The sequence below is a fragment of the Oncorhynchus clarkii genome, chromosome 3 (genome assembly GCF_045791955.1).
Source record: "Oncorhynchus clarkii lewisi isolate Uvic-CL-2024 chromosome 3, UVic_Ocla_1.0, whole genome shotgun sequence".
In the NCBI taxonomy this organism is placed as follows: domain Eukaryota; kingdom Metazoa; phylum Chordata; class Actinopteri; order Salmoniformes; family Salmonidae; genus Oncorhynchus; species Oncorhynchus clarkii.
Window position 1 is genome coordinate 85,727,378 of NC_092149.1, and position 25,373 is coordinate 85,752,750.

Here is a 25,373-nt window from a genome sequence, read left to right on the forward strand (position 1 = left end):
TTGGGATTTGCTGGTTGGTGACATGCCTCCCTCCGCCTGGCTCCTTATAGCGCCGGACCGGGTAGGGTCAGGGAGGTAGGAATTCTAGCCGAGTCGAATGGTACGGACATCGCCGACCGAGACCGCAAACACGGAGCACTCCTTTTAAACACGGTCTTATGACTAGAACCCGCTCAATCAGCTGGCTACTCAAGGAGCAGACAGGAGTAGCCAACAAACACAAGGACAGGAGAAGTGAGGGGGATATACGCGCACACAAGCTCCCGTGACAGTGATAGCAGACGTTTGTGGACATCGGATATTTGGCGATAACTGCCTGGAATTGGAACGGAAAACCAAAATAATTGTAGTCTTTGTCTGTACCTGTCTTCCAGGTACGTTTCTTGCAGGTGAATTATTCATGATTAGGGCCATGATACATTATAACAGACCTATAACTGCGATGAGTTTGAACTTTTAAATGATTTCAGATCATTAAAGTTCCTTATCTGTTGTCTTCTATGGTTCCCATTAGCTTGAGCTCCTTAAAATATGGATAGAATGTATAGGTTACAATAGATACAAGTTATGTCCACTTGGGAAGGAACATTTACGTTGGCTGATGTGTCAGTCGCGATCACTACAGGCTACAAATATTTATGGATTTATATTGATATTGAATTATAGTATATTATAGTGTTTTTTTACTTTAACTAAATGATGCATGCTTTTGATTGCAATTTCCAGATTTGACATGATTTATTTGTAAAATAAATAAATAATGTTGCAGAATGAAATCTCGTTTTCAAGTGTCCCCAAAAAATAAAATAAAAATGACTTAGTAACAATAATAATATGGCAACTACAGTCTAATAATAATGCCAACTAAACAATAATAAAATACAAACGTACATTAACGGCATGGAAAAGTACAATTACTAATAGGCCTACAACTAATATAAACTACTACTACAAGTAATATAAAGTACTACTACAACAAATATAAACTACTACTACAAGTAATATAAAGTACTACTACAACTAATATAAACTACTACTACAACTAATATAAACTACTACTACAAGTAATATAAAGTACTACTACAAGTAATATAAAGTACTACTACAACTAATATAAACTACTACTACAACTAATATAAACTACTACTACAACTAATATAAACTACTACTACAACTAATATAAACTACTACTACAACTAATATAAACTACTACTACAACTAATATAAACTACTACTACAACTAATATAAAGTACTACTACAAGTAATATAAAGTACTACTACAACTAATATAAACTACTACTACAACTACTATAAACTACTACTACAACTAATATAAACTACTACTACAACTAATATAAACTACTACTACAACTAATATAAAGTACTACTACAAGTAATATAAAGTACTACAACAACAAATATAAACTACTACTACAAGTAATATAAAGTACTACTACAACTAATATAAACTACTACTACAACTAATATAAACTACTACTACAAGTAATATAAAGTACTACTACAAGTAATATAAAGTACTACTACAACTAATATAAACTACTACTACAACTAATATAAACTACTACTACAACTAATATAAACTACTGCTACAACTAATATAAACTACTACTACAACTAATATAAACTACTACTACAAGTAATATAAAGTACTACTACAACTAATATAAACTACTACTACAACTAATATAAACTACTACTACAACTAATATAAACTACTACTACAACTAGTATAAACTACTACTGCAACTAATATAAACTACTACTACAACAAGTATAAACTACTACTGCAACTAATATAAACTACTTCTACAACTAATATAAACTACTACTACAACTAATATAAACTACTACTACAACAAGTATAAACTACTACTACAACTAGTATAAACTACTACTACAACTAATATAAACTACTACTACAACTAGTATAAACTACTACTGCAACTAATATAAACTACTACTACAACAAGTATAAACTACTACTACAACTACTATAAACTACTACTACAACTAATATAAACTACTACTACAACTAATATAAACTACTACTACAACAAGTATAAACTACTACTACAACTAGTATAAACTACTACTACAACTAATATAAACTACTACTACAACAAGTATAAACTACTACTACAACTAATATAAACTACTACTACAACTAATATAAACTACTACTTCAACTACTATAAACTACTACTACTACAACTAATAAAAACTACTACTACAACTAATATAAACTACTACTACAACTGCTATAAACTACTACTACAACTAATATAAACTACTACTACAACTAATATAAACTACTACTACAACTACTATAAACTACTACTACAACTAATAAAAACTACTACTACAACTAACATAAACTACTACTACAACTAATATAAACTACTACTACAACTACTATAAACTACTACTACAACTACTATAAACTACTACTACTACAACTAATAAAAACTACTACTACAACTAATATAAACTACTACTACAACTACTATAAACTACTACTACAACTAATATAAACTACTACTACAACAAGTATAAACTACTACTACAACTACTATAAACTACTACTACAACTAATATAAACTACTACTACAACAAGTATAAACTACTACTACAACTAGTATAAACTACTACTACAACTAATATAAACTACTACTACAACTACTATAAACTACTACTACAACTAATATAAACTACTACTACAACTAATATAAACTACTACTACAACTACTATAAACTACTACTACTACAACTAATAAAAACTAATACTACAACTAATATAAACTACTACTACAACTACTATAAACTACTACTACAACTAATATAAACTACTACTACAACTAATATAAACTACTACTACAACTAATATAAACTACTACTACAACTAATATAAACTACTACTACAACAAGTATAAACTACTACTACAACTAGTATAAACTACTACTACAACTAATATAAACTACTACTACAACTACTATAAACTACTACTACAACTAATATAAACTACTACTACAACAAGTATAAACTACTACTACAACTAGTATAAACTACTACTACAACTAATATAAACTACTACTACAACTACTATAAACTACTACTACAACTAATATAAACTACTACTACAACTAATATAAACTACTACTACAACTACTATAAACTACTACTACAACTAATATAAACTACTACTACAACTAATATAAACTACTACTACAACTACTATAAACTACTACTACTACAACTAATAAAAACTACTACTACAACTAATATAAACTACTACTACAACTACTATAAACTACTACTACAACTAATATAAACTACTACTACAACTAATATAAACTACTACTACAACTACTATAAACTACTACTACAACTAATAAAAACTACTACTACAACTAACATAAACTACTACTACAACTAATATAAACTACTACTACAACTACTATAAACTACTACTACAACTACTATAAACTACTACTACAACTACTATAAACTACTACTACAACTACTATAAACTACTACTACAACTAATATAAACTACTACTACAACTAATATAAACTACTACTACAACTACTATAAACTACTACTACAACCAATAAAAACTACTACTACAACTAACATAAACTTCTACTACAACTAATATAAACTACTACTACAGCTACTATAAACTACTACTACAACTAATATAAACTACTACTACAACTACTATAAACTACTACTACAACTAGTATAAACTACTACTACAACTAATATAAACTACTATTACAACTACTATAAACTACTACTACAACTAATATAAACTACTACTACAACAAGTATAAACTACTACTACAACTACTATAAACTACTACTACAACTAATATAAACTACTTCTACAACTACTATAAACTACTACTACAACTAGTATAAACTACTACTACAACTAATATAAACTACTATTACAACTACTATAAACTACTACTACAACTAATATAAACTACTACTACAACAAGTATAAACTACTACTACAACTACTATAAACTACTACTACAACTAATATAAACTACTACTACAACAAGTATAAACTACTACTACAACTACTATAAACTACTACTACAACTAATATAAACTACTATTACAACTAATATAAACTACTACTACAACTAATATAAACTACTACTACAACAAGTATAAACTACTACTACAACTACTATAAACTACTACTACAACTAATATAAACTACTACTACAACAAGTATAAACTACTACTACAACTACTATAAACTACTACTACAACTAATATAAACTACTACTACAACTACTATAAACTACTACTACAACAAGTATAAACTACTACTACAACAAGTATAAACTACTACTACAACTACTATAAACTACTACTACAACTAATATAAACTACTACTACAACAAGTATAAACTACTACTACAACTACTATAAACTACTACTACAACTAATATAAACTACTACTACAACTAATATAAACTACTACTACAACTAATATAAACTACTACTACAACTACTATAATCTACTACTACTACTACTGTGTATAAAATCGAGCACACAGCCATGCAATCTCCATAGCTAAACATTGGCAGTATAATGATCTTACTAAAGAGCTCAGTGACTTTCAACGTGGCACCTTGATAGGATGCCACCTCTCCGAAAAGTCAGTTCGGCGAATTTCTGTCCTGCTAGAGCTGTCCCGGTCAACTGTAAATTCTGTAATTGTGAAGTGGAAACGTCTAGGAGCAACAACGGCTCCTAGGGGGACCAACTCCATATTAACGCCCATGATTTTGGAATGAGATGTTTGACGAGCAGATGTCCACATACTATTGGTCATGTAGTGTGTGTGTATGTATGTAGACATATATTTAAGAAGTATATATATATAGCCTGACCAAATACTACAATAGTTGTAGTATTTGATATATATATATATATATATATATATATATCAAATACTGTATAATAACATTTACTCTGAATGTGGTGCAATTTCCTGGACACAAAATAGGATTAATGAATTATTGGTTCATGAGGTCTCCATTTTCAGCAGGTCAACATTTCTCTTTAATTGACTGAATTGAATAGGGATGACAGCGCCCCTCAACGGTCCGTGGCCTTCTATGGAAAGAGCAGGCACGTGTCGGAGCTAAGGATAAGAGAGAGAGCCGCGCCAGTAATTGAACAAATGTTTCAACCATTGGAAGTGTTGGTTTTACAATAAAAAGTTCTTCCACGATTCCATCAAGACCGATTTATGAAATGTATCTTAGGCAACACTTGATATCACCAGGGACAACAATGGAAATAAGTCATTGGATTTATTGTGCCGTCCCTGTCATAACGCTGCTGTGGATATGCTTGCTCTTTAAACTGGCAAATAAAATTAATACAATTGAACACCCTTCTTTGCAGTGACCTCTTCACTGCGGACCCGCCCACTCTGACATCATCAGCTCTATTTTACCTTTGACCCTGCACCTCCAAGGCCATGCGTCGCCTGTCGATGACCTCAATATTCGTCTGCTTCTGGTTGGTGGGGAGGGGTCAGTGTGACGCCAGCTTTCAGGACTCCATGGGAGAGCTGCACACAGAGTTCGCCGTCCGACTCTACCAAACGCTCAAAGAGATGGAGAATAACTCCAACCTGATCGTGTCGCCGCTGAGCGTCTCGCTGTCCTTGGGACTTCTGCAGCTGGGCGCCCGCGGCAACACGCTGGCACAACTGGAGGCGGCGCTGGGATATGACGTCAACGGTAAGACCCTCTGCCACGAGTGGCCTGTGTAATCCAGCATTTACAACCTCTGACCCCTTGGAACACATGTATGCCAGAGTTGGCATGGATTCGAATCCGACCCACTGCCCTTTGGCTCACCCTCCCCATGTTCCCCATCTTTCACAATGTACTATATTTTCAATCAAATAGAACCTATTATAAAAGGAGTAGGACTTCCCCAGAACCCACCACCAAGCAGAGCCCCTGCTAATCTGATTATTCAGAGGGTAATACTGAGACTCTGGGGTCGAAAGGCCACTGTGTTACACTGCAATAGTGACAGCAGACACTAAACAAGTAGAGTTCACAAGTCATGGGAAGGACTTACTCCAGGCAGGGACATAATAACATTTTCTCTTGATTTATTTAGCATACTTGATTGAACAACAACAAAAGGTGCAGGTGGCAAGGTGTCAGAGTGAAGAAAATCAAGGGTGTTATACATGTGGTATGGATCTGGTGCCTCAAGTAGGCCGAAATTAATTTACCAATGCAGACCTGGATTAAATTGGCTTGACTGACACCTGGTCTCTTTTTCACTCATTGATTCTAGCGGGAGCCTTTCCACTTGGCCTAGCCACTGATTCCACTTCCTGTCTCTCCAGACATGCAGGTGCAGGACTTCCTGTTGCGGTCGCAGAGGGACGTGGGTAACTCCAGTCAAGGGGTGCGGCTCCAGCAGGCCTGCGCCCTATTCATCCAGACCGGCGTCCAGCTCCTTCCTGTTTTTACCCAGCATGCAGCAGCCCTGAGCAACAGCAGTCTGGTCCGAGCCAACTTCAGTCAGCACAACCAAACCCGCAGCCAGCTGCAACAGTGGGGACGCAACCACGGCACCGGTGAGCCGCTCCAGTCCGGTGGCAGCGGGGAGCTGTTTGGGTCTGGCGAGGCCCAGGGAGAGACCTCGTTGTGGGGTAAGCGGCTGCAGATGGCCCTGGTCAACACTGTAAACTTCCGGGGAGTGTGGCAGAAACAGTTCCTCTTCACTGATACCCAGAACCTTCCCTTCACCCTGTCGGACGGCAGCACCATCAAGGTGCCCATGATGCACCAGGCCACAGAGGTCAACTTTGGTAAGTAGTAGTTTATTTTAAAGGGACCATGCACTATTAAAAGCACAGTTCAGGCAGTGAAATATGCACCAATGTTCATTTTCACCCACAGTCCCTAGTGAGTACAGTACAGCAATAGTTTTCTGTCTGGACTTTTTTTTTTTGTTGCTGTAGTTGAACTTGTCAGTTCATCCCTTACATACTTATCGATTCATTACCTACATACTTATCGATTCATTACCTACATACTTATCGATTCATTACCTACATACTTATCGATTCATTACCTACATACTTATCGATTCATTACCTACATACTTATCGATTCATTACCTACATACTTATCGATTCATTACCTACATACTTATCGATTCATTACCTACATACTTATCGATTCATTACCTACATACTTATCGATTCATTACCTACATACTTATCGATTCATTACCTACATACTTATCGATTCATTACCTACATACTTATCGATTCATTACCTACATACTTATCGATTCATTACCTACATACTTATCGATTCATTACCTACATACTTATCGATTCATTACCTACATACTTATCGATTCATTACCTACATACTTATCGATTCATTACCTACATACTTATCGATTCATTACCTACATACTTATCGATTCATTACCTACATACTTATCGATTCATTACCTACATACTTATCGATTCATTACCTACATACTTATCGATTCATTACCTACATACTTATCGATTCATTACCTACATACTTATCGATTCATTACCTACATACTTATCGGTTCAACACTTACATACTTATCGATTCATTACCTACATACTTATCGGTTCAACACTTACATACTTATCGATTCATTACCTACATACTTATCGGTTCAACACTTACATACTTATCGATTCATTACCTACATACTTATCGGTTCAACACTTACATACTTATCGATTCATTACCTACATACTTATCGGTTCAACACTTACATACTTATCGATTCATTACCTACATACTTATCGGTTCAACACTTACATACTTATCGATTCATTACCTACATACTTATCGGTTCAACACTTACACACTTATCGATTCATTACCTACATACTTATCGGTTCAACACTTACATACTTATCAGTTCAACACTTACATACTTATCGGTTCAACACTTACTTGTCAGTTCATCACTTAGATACTTGTTGGTTAATCACTTAGATACTTGCCAGTTCATCACTTAGATGCTTGTTGGTTCATCACTTAGATACTTGCCAGTTCGACACTTAGATACTTGTCAGTTCATCACTTAGATACTTGTCAGTTCATCACTTACATACAGTCAAATCAAATCATCAAGCACAAAACAGCACAATACGAGTTTTGATTCATAGTATAGTAGACATTGTAAAGTGTTAATGTTTAGTGCTTCTGCCTGTGCATTACTTTCTCTCTGGTGTTTTTAGGCTGGGTATCTGTAAAGCACCTTGTGACAACTTCTGATGTAAAAAGGGCTTTATAAAATAAATGATTTTATTTAAAACGGTTCCTCCCTTGGTTTCCCTCTATGTGCAGGGCAGTTCCGCACCTTGTCAGACCAGCGTTACACAGTCCTGGAACTGCCATACCTGGGCCGCTCCCTCAGTCTGCTGGTGGCTCTGCCCAGTGACAGGAAGACACCTCTGTCCTCGCTGGAATCCCAGATAACACCCCGCGCTGTGGCCACTTGGGACACTGGCCTCCGCAGAACCAAGATGGATGTCTTCCTCCCCAGGTACACGTTGATCTCAATATGTACTTATCTGAACTTTAGTTATACCAGGGTAGTCGCTACATATATTTCCTAGCACAAAGTGTCCTAATCTTCATGGTGTCTGATCTACTGTAGCATGGCAAACAGGTGAATGGTAGAGTAACGGACTGGCTTTTACTTACAGGTTTAAAATGCAGAGTAGGTTCAACCTGAGGTTGGTTCTGCCGTCAATGGGGGTCAGAGACGCCTTCAACCCAATGGCAGCGGACTTCACCGGCATCTCAGGTACAGTACAATCATTCAACTGCCTTATTCTGGGTTTTTATATGAGATCCATTTGGCTGGTCCTAAGATCAGTTTGTGCATTTGCCTACTCCATTGTCAAGCCAATGTTTTTTTTTTTTGCATGATAATTCCCTAAGGAACTGGCTGTTGAGCAGCTAACAGACTGGCACCCAGGCTAGAGAGCCATATCATCCTCAGGACAGATGACTGTCCAGTACTTACAGCATTGTGTTTGTTATCTCTCCACAGCAGAGGAAGGCCTGTATGTGTCAGATGCCTTTCATGAGGCCAGGATAGAGGTAACAGAGGACGGGACCAAGGCAGCGGCAGTAACCGCTATGGTGCTACTCAAACGATCCCGAGCTCCCGTCTTCAAAGCAGACAGACCTTTCTTCTTCCTCCTGCGACAAGTCAGCACAGGTAGGAGGCCTACCATACAAAAAATGGACAGATAGCTGACATGATCTGTGTGACCACTGACGTCACAGGAAACAGAGAGCACTATTTGGGCGTTTTATTGCCGTTACAAAATCACCTTGTTAGTTTGGTCGTCTCTTTATCATCTTTTTCTCTCTCTTTCTCTCCAGGATCTGTTCTATTTATGGGGCGTGTGGGGAATCCAGCTGAACAGACACCCTAGGACCCCCTCCACCACCCTAGGACCTCTCCCACCCTAGGACCTCCTCCACCACCCTAGGACCTCCTCCACCACCCTAGGACCTCCTCCACCACCCTAGGACCTTCTCCAAGACCCTAGGACCTCCTCCACCACCCTAGGACCTCCTCCACCACCCTAGGACCCCCTCCACCACCCTAGGACCTCCTCCACCACCCTAGGACCTCTACCACCCTAGGACCTCCTCCAAGACCCTAGGACCTCCTCCACCACCCTAGGACCTCCTCCACCACCCTAGGACCCCCTCCACCACCCTAGGACCTCCTCCACCACCCTAGGACCTCTACCACCCTAGGACCCCCTCCACCACCCTAGGACCTCCTCCACCACCCTAGGACCCCCTCCACCACCCTAGGACTCCTCCACCACCCTAGGACCTCCTCTTCACTCTAGGACCTCCTCCACCACCCTAGGACCTCCTCCACCACCCTAGGACCTCCTCCACCACCCTAGGACCTCCTCCACCACCCTAGGACCCCCTCCACCACCCTAGGACCCCTCCACCACCCTAGGACCTCCTCCACCACCCTAGGACCCCCTCCACCACCCTAGGACCTCCTCCACCACCCTAGGACCCCCTCCACCACCCTAGGACCTCCTCCACCACCCTAGGACCCCCTCCACCACCCTAGGACCTCCTCCACCACCCTAGGACCTCCTCTTCACCCTAGGACCTCCTCCACCACCCTAGGACCTCCTCTTCACCCTAGGACCTCCTCCACCACCCTAGGACCTCCTCCACCACCCTAGGACCTCCTCCACCACCCTAGGACCTCCTCTTCACCCTAGGACCTCCTCTTCACCCTAGGACCTCCTCCACCACCCTAGGACCTCCTCCACCACCCTAGACCTCCTCCACCACCCTAGGACCCCCTCCACCACCCTAGGACCTCCTCCACCACCCTAGGACCCCCTCCACATACCTTACCTCATATTCAACCTCAAACATTCTAAAGATCTACTTTGACTGTATATAACAATATGAATATGTATATATTAATAGTGTGTAAATAGTATTTGTGTTGTCTCTTGGTGTCTTTGCTATATAAAACTGTTCAATGTAACATCTTCTGTTGTTCTGTTCTATAACTGTTCTGTACTTTGTCATGTATTTGTACATTTTATGTGGACCCCGGGAAGAGTAGCTGCTGCGTGTGCAGTAGCTAATGGGGATCCTAATAAACAAAACTACCCGTATTTATTGGTGACCAACAAGAGGGTCAAGACACTTCAGGAAGAGGAACAATATTTTTGTACATTGTAAATAAAATGTTAATACTTTGTGTTTTGCACCAAAAATGTTTAGGTCCATTTTTTTCATGCAGCTGTATTATAGGCCTTCCACTTCCTGTCTGATGCATGGTGTCACTTCCTGTCTGATGCATGGTGCCACTTCCTGTCTGATGCATGGTGCCACTTCCTGTCTGATGCATGGTGCCACTTCCTGTCTGATGCATGGTGCCACTTCCTGTCTGATGCATGGTGCCACTTCCTGTCTGATGCATGGTGCCACTTCCTGTCTGATGCATGGTGTCATGGTTTGAATAAAATGTGGTGGTCCCCACATAGCAAAAATACCTCAGAGAGACAGAGAGAGAAAAAAGGAAAGAAGACATTTCAAATGAGAAAAGAAAACAACCTTTCAAAGCACTTCACGGTTACCGACGTGAGTGCTACGGGTTCGTTAGTCATTTAGGCAGGTTACCTTCGTGTTATTGGGCACAGGGATTGATACAGAAATAGTAGACAGACACACAGGATAGAGAGTCTAGTTGAACTAAAGAGAGCAGAGGGGTTTTTAGTTGTAATCACGTAGTGGAGTTCAGGAGTCATGTAAAGTGACAGAGGTATAAATTGAAGTTAGTTGAGTACTCAAAACAAGCAGTCAGACAGTAATACAAAGGAGGGTTTCGGGACATCCTACAATCTAAGCTAGATGCCCTCAATCTCACCCAAATTATCATGGAACCTACCCGGTACAACCCTAAATCCGTAAACACATGCACCCTCATAGATATCATCCTTACCAACCTGCCTTCTAAATACACCTCTGCTGTCTTCAACCAGGGTCGCAGCGATCACTGCCTCATTGCCTGCCTCCGTAATGGGTCCGTGGTCAAACGACCACCCCTCATCACTGTCAAACGCTCCCTAAAACACTTCAGCGAGCAGGCCTTTCTAATAGACCTGGCCCGGGTATCCTGGAAGGATATTGACCTCATCCCGTCAGAAAAGGATGCCTGGTAGTTCTAAAAAGTGCTTTCCTCACCATCTTAAAAAAGCACGCCCTCTTCAAAAAAAATTTGAACCAGGAACAGATATAGCCCTTGGTTGACTCCAAACTTGCCTGCCCTTGACCAGCACAGAAACATCCTGTGGCGTTCTGCATTAGCATCGAATAGCCCACGCGATATGCAACTTTTCAGGGAAGTTAGGAACCAATATACACAAGCAGTTAGGAAAGCAAAGGCTAGCTTTTTCAAACAGAAATGTGCATCCTGTAGCACAAACTCCGAAATGTTCCGGGACACTGTAAAGTCCATGGAGAATAAGAACACCTCCTCTCAGCTGCCCACTGCACTGAGACTAGGAAACACTGTCACCACCGATAAATCCATGATAATAAAGATTTTCAATAAGCATTTTTTCTACGGCTGGCCATGCTTTCCACCTGGCAACCTGTACCCCGGTCAACAGCTCTGCGCCCCCCGCAGCAACTTTCCCAAGCCTCCCAATTTCTCCTTCACCCAAATCCAGATAGCTGAAGTTCTTAAAGAGCTGCAAAATCTGGACCCCTACAAAACAGCCTAGACAATCTGGACACTCTCTAAAATTATCAGCCGCAATTGTTTCAACCCCTACTACTAGCCTCTCTTTCGTATCATCTGAGATCACCAAAGATTGAAAAGCTGCCGCGGACATCCCCCTCTTCAAAGGGTGAGACACCCTAGACCCAAACTGTTACAGACCTATATCTAGCCTTCCCTACCTTTCTAAGGTCTTCGAAAGCCAAGTCAACAAACAGATCATCGACTATTTCGAATCTCACCGTACCTTCTTCGCTATGCAATCTGGTTTCCGAGCTGGTCACCTCAGCCACACTCAAGGTCCTAAATGACATCATAACTGCCATCGATAAAAGACAGTACTGTGCAGCCGTATTCGTTGACCTGGTCAAGGCTTTCAACTGTCATTCATTGCATTCTTATTGGCAGACTCAACAGCCTTGGTTTCTCAAATGACTGCCTTGGCTGGTTCACCAACCACTTCTCAGACAGAGTTCAGTGTGTCAAATCGCAGGGCCTGTTGTCAGGACCTCTGGCAGTCTCTATGGGGGTGCCACAGGGTTCAATTCTCAGGTAGACTCTTTTCTCTGTATACAGTGCCTTGCGAAAGTATTCGGCCCCCTTGAACTTTGCAACCTTTTGCCACATTTCAGGCTTCAAACACAAAGATATAAAACTGTATTTTTTTGTGAAGAATCAACAACAAGTGGGACACAATCATGAAGTGGAACGATATTTATTGGATATTTCAAACTTTTTTAACAAATCAAAAACTGAAAAATTGGGCGTGCAAAATTATTCAGCTCCTTTACTTTCAGTGCAGCAAACTCTCTCCAGAAGTTCAGTGAGGATCTCTGAATGATCCAATGTTGACCTAAATGACTAATGATGATAAATACAATCCACCTGTGTGTAATCAAGTCTCCGTATAAATGCACCTGCACTGTGATAGTCTCAGAGGTCCGTTAAAAGCGCAGAGAGCATCATGAAGAACAAGGAACACACCAGGCAGGTCCGAGATACTGTTGTGAAGAAGTTTAAAGCCGGATTTGGATACAAAAATATTTCCCAAGCTTTAAACATCCCAAGGAGCACTGTGCAAGCGATAATATTGAAATGGAAGGAGTATCAGACCACTGCAAATCTACCAAGACCTTGCCAACCCTCTAAACTTTCAGCTCATACAAGGAGAAGACTGATCAGAGATGCAGCCAAGAGGCCCATGATCACCCTGGATGAACTGCAGAGATCTACAGCTGAGGTGGGAGACTCTGTCCATAGGACAACAATCAGTCGTATATTGCACAAATCTGGCCTTTATGGAAGAGTGGCAAGAAGAAAGACATTTCTTAAAGATATCCATAAAAAGTGTCGTTTAAAGTTTACCACAAGCCACCTGGGAGACACACCAAACATGTGGAAGAAGGTGCTCTGGTCAGATGAAACCAAAATTGATATTTTTGGCAACAATGCAAAACGTTATGTTTGGCGTAAAAGCAACACAGCTGAACACACCATCCCCACTGTCAAACATGGTGGTGGCAGCATCATGGTTTGGGCCTGCTTTTCTTCAGCAGGGACAGGGAAGATGGTTAAAATTGATGGGAAGATGGATGGAGCCAAATACAGGACCATTATGGAAGAAAACCTGATGGAGTCTGCAAAAGACCTGAGACTGGGACGGAGATTTGTCTTCCAACAAGACAATGATCCAAAACATAAAGCAAAATCTACAATGGAATGGTTCAAAAATAAACATATCCAGGTGTTAGAATGGCCAAGTCAAAGTCCAGACCTGAATCCAATCGAGAATCTGTGGAAAGAACTGAAAACTGCTGTTCACAAATGCTCTCCATCCAACCTCACTGAGCTCGAGCTGTTTTGCAAGGAGGAATGGGAAAAAATGTCAGTCTCTCGATGTGCAAAACTGATAGAGACATACCCCAAGCGACTTACAGCTGTAATCGCAGCAAAAGGTGGCGATACAAAGTATTAACTTAAGGGGGCTGAATAATTTTGCACGCCCAATTTTTCAGTTTTTGATTTGTTAAAAAAGTTTGAAATATCCAATAAATGTTGGTCCACTTCATGATTGTGTCCCACTTGTTGTTGATTCTTCACAAAAAAATACAGTTTTATATCTTTATGTTTGAAGCCTGAAATGTGGCAAAAGGTCGCAAAGTTCAAGGGGGCCGAATACTTTCTCAAGGCACTGTACATCAATGGCGTCGCTCTTGCTGCTGGTGAGTCTCTGATCCTTGACTTAGACAATGTCATTTACAAAATAGCCTCCAACACTCTACTCAGCAAATTGTATGTAGTCTATCACAGTGCCATCCGTTTTGTCACCAAAGCCCCATATACTACCCACCACTGTGACCTGTATGCTCTCGTTGGTTAGCCGTCGCTTCATATTCGTCGCCAAACGCACTGGCTCCAGGTCATCTATAAGTCTTTGCTAGGTAAAGCCCCGCCTTATCTCGGCTCACTGGTCACCATAGCAAGACCCACCCGTAGCACGCGCTCCAGCAGGTATATTTCACTGGTCATCTCCAAAGCCAATTCCTCCTTTGGCCGCCGTTCCTTCCAGTTCTCTGCTGCCAATGACTGGAACAAATTGCAAAAAATCACAGAAGCTGGAGACTCATAACTCCCTCACTAACTTTAAGCATCAGCTGTCAGAGCAGCTTACCGATCACTGCACTTGTACAAAGCCCACCTGTAAATAGCCCACTCAACCACCTCATTCCCATATTGATATTATTTTTTTGCTCCTTGGCATCCCAGTATCTGGGGTGGAGACTCATTTCTCCCTCACTAGCTTTAAGCACCAGCTGTCAGAGCAGTTCACAGATCACTGCACCTGTACATAGCCCATCTGTAAATAGCCCAAACAACTACCTCATCCCCATACTGCATTTATTTATCTATCTTGATCATTTGCACCCCAGGTTCTCTACCTGCACATTTATCTTCTGCACATCTATCACTCGTGTTTAATTGCTAAATTGTAATTATTTCGCCACTGTGGCCTATTTATTGCCTTACCTCCTAATCTTACTTCATTTGCACACACTGTATATAGACTTTTCTATTGTGTTATTGACTGTACGTTTGTTTATTCCATGTGTAACTCTGTGTTGTTTGTGTCGCAATGCTTTGCTTTATCTTGGCCAGGTCGCAGTTGTAAACGAGAACTTGTTCTCAACTGGCCTACCTGGTTAAATAAAGGTGCATATACCCTGACTCTGTTGCAAGAGAAGTGACACAAAGAAATTCATGTTAGCAGGCAATATTAGCTAAATATGCAGGTTTAAAAATATATACTTGTGTATTGATTTTAAGAAAGGCATTGATGTTTATGGTTAGGTACACGTTGGAGCCACGACAGTCATTTTCCCGAATGTGCACCGCATCGATTATATGCAAAGCAGGACACGCTAGATAAACTAGTAATATCATCAACCATGTGTAGTTAACTAGTGATTTTGATTAATTGATTGTTTTTTATGAGATAAGTTTAATGCTAGCTAGCAACTTAACTTGGCTTCTTACTGCATTTGTGTAACAGGTGTTAGAATTGTGTCAATTCGAATCTGGTATCAGGATAAATATGACAATGAGTCACCGATTGTATACTATGTATTTTTTATTAGCTAAGCAATAAGTGGTAAATGCAATTTTCGTATATACGGGCTCTCTGTCCCACCTCGCTGGGCAAACAGAAAACGGACTTGTTCCTGACAAAGATATTATAATATACCCTGATGACAGTAGTAGTTCCGTCTTCCGAGCCGGCCTGTCAGAGTAGAGACTGGGCGTGGTTTAAACTTGCTCAGCCTATTGCAGGCGCTCAGGCGGGTCCCTGCCTCTTGGCGCTTCTGTTGATAGATGTAACTGTTGCTGTGAAGAACATCCATGCTCTCATGCTCCATACCGTTATCTCGCACCTGGCTCCTGTTATCTTACAAAAGACCGCTTGTTCTCGCAACACCCCGCTCTGAATGTGCTCCCCCCCAACTCATTGAACAGTTCCTGTCTTCTGTATTTTTCCATCATGAGAAAGGCCCATGAAAGGCCTTGAAACTGTTTACAATGTTTCAAGTCAGCTATGTTGCATAACACATACATACATCCACACAAGCCAACAGCAGATAATATTCAATCACATATATGGTAACGGGCTATAGTGCATAACACAGAAACCTCATACAGGCAGGCTCCTCGTGGAGTGCAATGAGAGGCAGATGGTGGTTAGAGCGTTGGACTAGTTAACCGTAAGGTTGCAAGATTGAATCCCAGAGCTGACAAGGTAAAAATCTGTCGTTCTGCCCCTGAACAAGGCAGTTAACCCACCGTTCCTAGGCGGTCATTGAACATAAGAATTTGTTCTTAGATAAAATTAAAACATTTAAAACAAATTAGGGGTACTTGAGGCCTGGAGCTGAAATAACAACAGGAGTACACAAAGAGATATTAGATAGTTAACCTACTGGAGATCTATTTTAAGAATGTCAATTAGGAGAGAGGGTGAGGGGGCAGGGGGGATGAGGAGAGGGAGAGAAACAGAGGGAGGGAGAGACAGATTCACCCCTTTGGGTACAGGAAATGGTTTTGATAGGGGTCGGGGTAATTCGTGTCAAGGGATGGGAGAGGGATTTGGTGTGTATTACACATTTTTTTTCCCTTCACAACGCATGTGTGTGTATTACACAAATTCCAATCTGTTGTGGCTAACGTTAGCTAGGTAGCTAACTTTAAGGTTAGGGATTAGGTAACATGCTAGCTAAGTAGTTAAGGTTAGCAGTTAGGTTAGGGTTTGTTAACATGCAAAGTAGTTGAAAACTATTTTAATTTTATTTTTTATGTTATTTCACCTTTATTTAACCAGGTAGGCCAGTTGAGAACACCTTTATTTAACCAGGTAGGCCAGTTGAGAACACCTTTATTTAACCAGGTAGGCCAGTTGAGAACACCTTTATTTAACCAGGTAGGCTAGTTGAGAACACCTTTATTTAACCAGGTAGGCTAGTTGAGAACACCTTTATTTAACCAGGTAGGCTAGTTGAGAACACCTTTATTTAACCAGGTAGGCTAGTTGAGAACACCTTTATTTAACCAGGTAGGCTAGTTGAGAACACCTTTATTTAACCAGGTAGGCTAGTTGAGAACACCTTTATTTAACCAGGTAGGCCAGTTGAGAACACCTTTATTTAACCAGGTAGGCTAGTTGAGAACACCTTTATTTAACCAGGTAGGCTAGTTGAGAACACCTTTATTTAACCAGGTAGGCTAGTTGAGAACACCTTTATTTAACCAGGTAGGCTAGTTGAGAACACCTTTATTTAACCAGGTAGGCTAGTTGAGAACACCTTTATTTAACCAGGTAGGCCAGTTGAGAACACCTTTATTTAACCAGGTAGGCTAGTTGAGAACACCTTTATTTAACCAGGTAGGCTAGTTGAGAACACCTTTATTTAACCAGGTAGGCTAGTTGAGAACACCTTTATTTAACCAGGTAGACTAGTTGAGAACACCTTTATTTAACCAGGTAGGCTAGTTGAGAACACATTTATTTAACCAGGTAGGCCAGTTGAGAACACCTTTATTTAACCAGGTAGGCCAGTTGAGAACACCTTTATTTAACTAGGTAGGCTAGTTGAGAACACCTTTATTTAACCAGGTAGGCTAGTTGAGAACACCTTTATTTAACCAGGTAGGCTAGTTGAGAACACCTTTATTTAACCAGGTAGGCTAGTTGAGAACACCTTTATTTAACCAGGTAGGCTAGTTGAGAACACCTTTATTTAACCAGGTAGGCTAGTTGAGAACACCTTAATTTAACCAGGTAGGCTAGTTGAGAACACCTTTATTTAACCAGGTAGGCTAGTAGAGAACACCTTTATTTAACCAGGTAGGCTAGTTGAGAACAAGTTCTCATTTGCAACTGCGACCTGGCCAAGATAAAGCATAGCAGTGTGAACAGACAACACAGAGTTACACATGGAGTAAACAATTAACAAGTCAATAACACAGTAGAAAAAAAAGGGGAGTCTATATACATTGTGTGTAAAAGGCATGAGGAGGTAGGCGAATAATTACAATTTAGCAGATTAACACTGGAGTGATAAATGATCAGATGGTCATGTACAGGTAGAGATATTGGTGTGCAAAAGAGCAGAAAAGTAAATAAATAAAAACAGTATGGGGATGAGGTAGGTAAATTGGGTGGGCTATTTACCGATAGACTATGTACAGCTGCAGCGATCGGTTAGCTGCTCAGATAGCAGATGTTTGAAGTTGGTGAGGGAGAAAAAAGTCTCCAACTTCAGCGATTTTTGCAATTCGTTCCACTCACAGGCAGCAGAGAACTGGAACGAAAGGCGGCCAAATGAGGTGTTGGCTTTAGGGATGATCAGTGAGATACACCTGCTGGAGCGCGTGCTACAGATGGGTGTTGCCATCGTGACCAGTGAACTGAGATAAGGCGGAGCTTTACCTAGCATGGACTTGTAGATGACCTGGAGCCAGTGGGTCTGGCGACGAATATGTAGCGAGGGCCAGCCGACTAGAGCATACAGGTCGCAGTGGTGGGTGGTATAAGGTGCTTTAGTGACAAAACGGATGGCACTGTGATAAACTGCATCCAGTTTGCTGAGTAGAGTGTTGGAAGCAATTTTGTAGATGACATCGCCGAAGTCGAGGATCGGTAGGATAGTCAGTTTTACTAGGGTAAGTTTGGCGGCGTGAGTGAAGGAGGCTTTGTTGCGGAATAGAAAGCCGACTCTAGAACTAACTCAACAAGTAGTAAACCACTGGGAAAACAATCGTAGAATTAATGTTGTTTCCTTTGAACCAAAGTGGAATGACGTTGAATTGAAGTCTGTGCAGTGGAATGACGTTGAATTGAAGTCTGTGCAGTGGAATGACGTTGAATTGAAGCCTGTGCAGTGGAATAAACGTTGAATTGAAGCCTGTGCAGTGGAATAAACGTTGAATTGAAGCCTGTGCAGTGGAATAAACGTTAAATTGAAGCCTGTGCAGTGGAATAAATGTTGAATTGAAGCCTGTGCAGTGGAATGTCGTTGAATTGAAGCCTGTGCAGTGTAATAAACGTTGAATTGAAGTCTGTGCAGTGGAATGTCGTTGAATTGAAGCCTGTGCAGTGGAATGTCGTTGAATTGAAGCCTGTGCAGTGGAATAAACGTTGAATTGAAGTCTGTGCAGTGGAATGACAGTTGAATTGAAGCCTGTGCAGTGGAATGACAGTTGAATTGAAGCCTGTGCAGTGGAATGACAGTTGAATTGAAGCCTGTGCAGTGGAATGACAGTTGAATTGAAGCCTGTGCAGTGGAATGTCGTTGAATTGAAGCCTGTGCAGTGTAATAAACGTTGAATTGAAGTCTGTGCAGTGGAATGTCATTGAATTGAAGCCTGTGCAGTGGAATGTCGTTGAATTGAAGCCTGTGCAGTGGAATGTCGTTGAATTGAAGCCTGTGTAGTGGAATGTCGTTGAATTGAAGCCTGTGCAGTGGAATAAACGTTGAATTGAAGTCTGTGCAGTGGAATGACAGTTGAATTGAAGCCTGTGCAGTGGAATGACAGTTGAATTGAAGCCTGTGCAGTGGAATGTCGTTGAATTGAAGCCTGTGCAGTTGAATAAACGTTGAATTGAAGCCTGTGCAGTGGAATGTCGTTGAATTGAAGCCTGTGCAGTGGAATGTCGTTGAATTGAAGCCTGTGCAGTGGAATGTCGTTGAATTGAAGCCTGTGCAGTGGAATAAACGTTGAATTGAAGTCTGTGCAGTGGAATGACAGTTGAATTGAAGCCTGTGCAGTGGAATAAACGTTGAATTGAAGCCTGTGCAGTGGAATGTCGTTGAATTGAAGCCTGTGCAGTGGAATGTCGTTGAATTGAAGCCTGTGCAGTGGAATAAACGTTGAATTGAAGTCTGTGCAGTGGAATGTCGTTGAATTGAAGCCTGTGCAGTGGAATGTCGTTGAATTGAAGCCTGTGCAGTGGAATAAACGTTGAATTGAAGTCTGTGCAGTGGAATGACAGTTGAATTGAAGCCTGTGCAGTGGAATGACAGTTGAATTGAAGCCTGTGCAGTGGAATGTCGTTGAATTGAAGCCTGTGCAGTTGAATAAACGTTGAATTGAAGCCTGTGCAGTGGAATGTCGTTGAATTGAAGCCTGTGCAGTGGAATGTCGTTGAATTGAAGCCTGTGCAGTGGAATGTCGTTGAATTGAAGCCTGTGCAGTGGAATAAACGTTGAATTGAAGTCTGTGCAGTGGAATGACAGTTGAATTGAAGCCTGTGCAGTGGAATAAACGTTGAATTGAAGCCTGTGCAGTGGAATGTCGTTGAATTGAAGCCTGTGCAGTGGAATGTCGTTGAATTGAAGCCTGTGCAGTGGAATAAACGTTGAATTGAAGTCTGTGCAGTGGAATGACAGTTGAATTGAAGCCTGTGCAGTGGAATGACAGTTGAATTGAAGCCTGTGCAGTGGAATGTCGTTGAATTGAAGCCTGTGCAGTGGAATGTCGTTGCAGAGTTGCTAAAATGCAAAAGTTGTCCATGATGAGATTCGTTCAGGAAAAAAATACTATTTTTCATGTGCATGTCACACATTTCCAATATAACAATTTGTGCCAGTGGGTTGAAATAGAGACAGCAGTCTGTAGGTACAGTCAGCAGAGACTTACACCAACACCGGACTAAAACTTTTACCTTCTATAACGGTATTTCAATGTGATTCGTAATTTTGGCGTGTATAATGTTCGTTTTTAATAGTTTACTCGTTTGCTACTTCAGTCGTCTTTCTCCCTCTCCTCTTGTCACTCAAGGACAGAGCAGTTGCTCGACTACGGAGTCACGGGCACTTTCTTGTCATTCACTTCAAGATGTTGGTGACATGCTTCTTTCCACAAGCGTTCTATAATTACACTATTAGTTTGTCTATCTTTAGTGTCTGCAAACAACCAACTACTTTATATTCTTAGCACATTGTGGCTAAAATAAATCTGTCTAGCCACCAATTATAATTAGTTAGCTAGCTAGTTTGCTCAATGTTTAAGAGTCAGAGCAAATGTAGCTAGGTAATACTGATGTAGGACTAGATAAGCATGTTGTTTGTGCAACGGTATCTTCTAAAAATCAGAGAAGAATAGGCGAAGCATGAATATGCTAGCAAGCTAGCTAGCTAGCTACATGCAGTGGCTATATGAGGTAAGAAAACATGTAATGTAACATCTAATTAGGGTCACCTGGAAACAGACCAACACTTTGGTTCCTATCCGGTCAATAATTACTCCATTGGCTTATTCATGTGATATGTCAAACAATGTATTCAAGGTGCTGCCCACTATATTTCAACTATAGAATTAGAATAGTCATTATATTTCCATGATTCCAAACAGTTCAACAATGAATTATGCCCTTCGAATTCTTTGCCCATATTATGCAGCCCTGCGTGGCACAGTGTGGAAATTATGAAAATAATATTTGTTGGATAGATCAGTATAAAGCAATCCAAATGGAGAATGACCCCATTGAAATCTCTTATCTTTTAACCACCCTAGGGTGATGAACTACTCAAAGCATATTTACAACTTGTATGATTACAAAAAAATATATATAAAAAAATACTGTCAAATGTGAAAAATATTGTGATATGATATTTTGGTCATATCGCCCAGCCCTACATTATATAAATCACTCACTATGTCCTCTCTCTACTTCACAAAAACACATAACACTGACTTGGCAAATCTAGGGAACCTTTGTCCATTTATATAGGAATGGCAAACTGCAGCCTCTGCTAACACACTGCATAAGCCTATGTAACGGATGTGAAAACGGCTAGCTTAGTTAGCGGTGCGCGCTAAATAGCGTTTCAATCGATGACGTCGCTTGCTCTGAGACCTTGAAGTAGTAGTTCCCCTTGCTCTGCAAGGGCCGCGGCTTTTGTGGAGCGATGGGTAACGATGCTTCGAGGGTGTCTGTTGTTGATGTGTGCAGGGGGTCCCTGGTTCGCGCCCGGGTATGGGCGAGGGGACGGTCTAAAGTTATACTGTTACACCTACACCATGGACAACATGGATACTTGGTGACGTTTACAGCTCTTTCCCCACTGGTGACTGTTCCCATCAACAGATATATTCCTGTCTAACTCTTCATTGAGGCCAGACAGTGATTTTGTTGTTGTTGTTGTTGCTCAGTGATAAATTGGGAGTCTATAAACAGAGTAAAGAAAACAGAGCCGCAAACCCAGATGGACGAGTGAGGGTATCCATGACAACCTGGAGTTTTCCTTCAGAACGGTACTAATGATATCCTATTCAACCACCCCCCTGCTGATCTGACTGAATATGAAGTAGCAGCCAGAGACAACCCTGCGGGACGGATTTAGACTTAAACCAATATATTCATTAGAAAACACAAATATTAAAACAGAAGAACTTGGATGCCAGAGAAGATACATATTTACTCAGATCCTCATTGGAATCACTGTAAGTGTCCACAGCATGGAAATGGCTTCAGCTTGACACACTTCTAGACTTCAGCTTGACTGATGTAATCCACTGGCCTGGCAGGGCAGGTGTGGGTGGTGAAGTGTTCCCCTATGGGGTTGGCTCTCCGTCTATGTGCGTTGGCACGTTGCCATGTCTACTAACATGTATAGACAGAGGTCATTAGATCTTAACGAGATGGGTTGCCATTTGTGCTCTCTCTCCCCCTCTCTCCTTCCCTCTCCCTTCTCTCCCTCCCCCTTCTCTCCTTCCCTCTCCATCTAGTGAAAATCAGTTCGGGTCCTGGATTACCCCCCAGTTGGTTACCTCCCCTCCCTCCCTCCCTCCCTCTCTCTAACACTCAATCTATCCTGGGAAGACTCGCTCAGACACCTGGCAACCTGAAGGGTGTTTCATCCCTGCACACAGTGTCCCCCACCACACCTCATCTCTCTTTCACTCTCCTCTCTCTTTCTGTCCTCTCTCTTTCCTTCCTGTCTTTCCCTCCTGTCTTTCTCTCCTCTTTCTTTCCCTCCTCTCTTTCTCTCCTCTCTCGTTCCCTCCTGTCTTTCTCTCCTCTCTCTTTCGCTCCTCTCTTTCTCTCCTCTCTCTTTCCCTCCTCTTTCTCTCCTCTCTCTTTCCCTCCTCTCTTTCCCTCCTGTCTTTCTCTCCTCTCTCTTTCCCTCCTCTTTCTCTCCTCTCTCTTTCCCTCCTGTCTTTCTCTCCTCTCTCTTTCCCTCCTGTCTTTCCCTCCTCTTTCTCTCCTCTCTCTTTCCCTCCTCTCTTTCCTTCCTGTCTTTCTCTCCTCTCTCTTTCCCTCCTGTCTTTCCCTCCTCTTTCTCTCCTCTCTCTTTCCCTCCTCTCTTTCCCTCCTGTCTTTCTCTCCTCTCTCTTTCCCTCCTCTCTTTCTCTCCTCTCTCTTTCCCTCCTCTCTTTCCCTCCTGTCTTTCTCTCCTCTCATTCCCTCCCTCTGCATTTGTCCAGCTCCCCCTCAGTGTGCATCTTTTGAGGTGGCTGAGTGCTAACAACGGCTCAACTTCACACAGCCTTGTCACCACCTCACCCTGCTCCCAGGGTTACACACCAGTGTATGATATAAAGGACCAATGAGATAGGATAGGACTGAGTCACGCTAAGAATCTATTCTCTGATTATCCATTAAGTTGTTCCCTCATAGCGTTTACACATTCAGCATCGCTAACAGCTGGTAGTGACTGAGGCTTCGATCACCCAGGCAGCCCTATTCTTTAAAAGAAAAATCCCACTAACTGCTCTTTTGACCAATCACATCAGATCTTTTTTCAGAGATGATTTGATTGGTCAAAAGACAAATGAGTGTAAACATTTGGGATGCCTGTCTAAAGGAAGCCTAACTGCCATTCCACCCGGTTCTATCCAATCACAAATCAAATCAAAGTGTAATAGTCACATGCGCTGAATATAATAGGTCTGTAGACCTCACAGTGAAATGCTGAATACAACAGGTCTGTAGACCCCACAGTGAAATGCTTTACTTACAAGCTCTTAACCACAAATGTAGTTAAAACAAAAAAATACAGATAAGAGATAAAAGTAACAAGTAATTAAAGAGCAGCAGTGAAATAACAATAGCAAGACTGTATACAGAAGGGTACCGGTACAGAGTCAATGTGTGGGGAAACTGGTTAGTTGAGATAGTATGTACATGTAGGTAGAGTTTTTAAAGTGACTATGCATAGATGATAACAACAGAGAGTAGCAGTGGTGTAAAGAGGAGGGGGGGGGGGGGGCATAATGAAGCATTACTTAAAACAGACTCAAACTCGTTAACAATTAAGATGTAGACTTGTAGGTAACCTTTTTGACATTTCCTAGTGTTGGTTATAGCCCATATGTAGGTCTCTGTTTCAGTTCATACATTTTGCGTATACAGTAACAATATATAAATAATTGTAGTGACATGTGTGGTAAATCAGTAGGGTAAATCATATAGAGAGAAATAGTAAAGGTGTCTTTTTGAAGGCAAAGCCTATGGGGGAAAATTTATGACGATTTTGGTGGGTTTTTGGATAAACGCCGAAAATAAGATCTGTGGTAAACACAGGCTAATGAGATCTTATTCACTTTGTTCTATGAAATAGTCAGCTAACATCACTTTTTCTTAATTTTGATGCATTTATATAAACAAAAATGCAGATAAAGCTAATTAAAGGCTTCATAATTCATAGAGGTCAGGTTAACTGACTGATATTATCTCATATACCAAAACGTATAAAATCTCCTAAACCTGTGTTAATCTCAGACCGTCATCCCCAAACCCTATTCTTCCCCCCCCATAGGGAAAACTGAACTAACAACACATTTCTTGATTTTAGAACTACAAGCGGGCGAGTTTAATAGCACAGCGTTTCAAAACGCAGCCACGGGAGGTTAGTGGCACCTTAATTGAGGACACCGGAACCAGTGGAATGGTATCATATACATGGTTTCCAAGTGTTTCCGTTTGCTCCGTTCAGGCCTT

The 25,373-nt window shown here is 40.9% G+C and overlaps 1 protein-coding gene across 1 annotated transcript; it reads left to right on the top strand.

Annotated features, from left to right (window-relative positions):
• Positions 1-5,534: 5,534 nt before the first annotated feature.
• Positions 5,535-9,536, top strand: LOC139406197 (probable serpin E3). The gene is made up of 6 exons (XM_071148702.1): positions 5,535-5,799; positions 6,426-6,893; positions 8,434-8,632; positions 8,796-8,896; positions 9,146-9,316; positions 9,484-9,536. Exons 1-6 carry the CDS (start codon positions 5,535-5,537, stop codon positions 9,534-9,536), a joined length of 1,257 nt encoding a protein of 418 aa, XP_071004803.1.
• Positions 9,537-25,373: the final 15,837 nt, after the last annotated feature.

Coding starts and splice junctions, on each gene's coding strand:
- LOC139406197 (XM_071148702.1), top strand. CDS start 5,535: ATGCGTCGCCTGTCGATGACCTCAATATTCGTCTGCTTCTGGTTGGTG. Junction 5,800..6,425: donor GCTGGGATATGACGTCAACG/GTAAGACCCTCT, acceptor CTGTCTCTCCAG/ACATGCAGGTGCAGGACTTC. Junction 9,317..9,483: donor CCTGCGACAAGTCAGCACAG/GTAGGAGGCCTA, acceptor CTTTCTCTCCAG/GATCTGTTCTATTTATGGGG.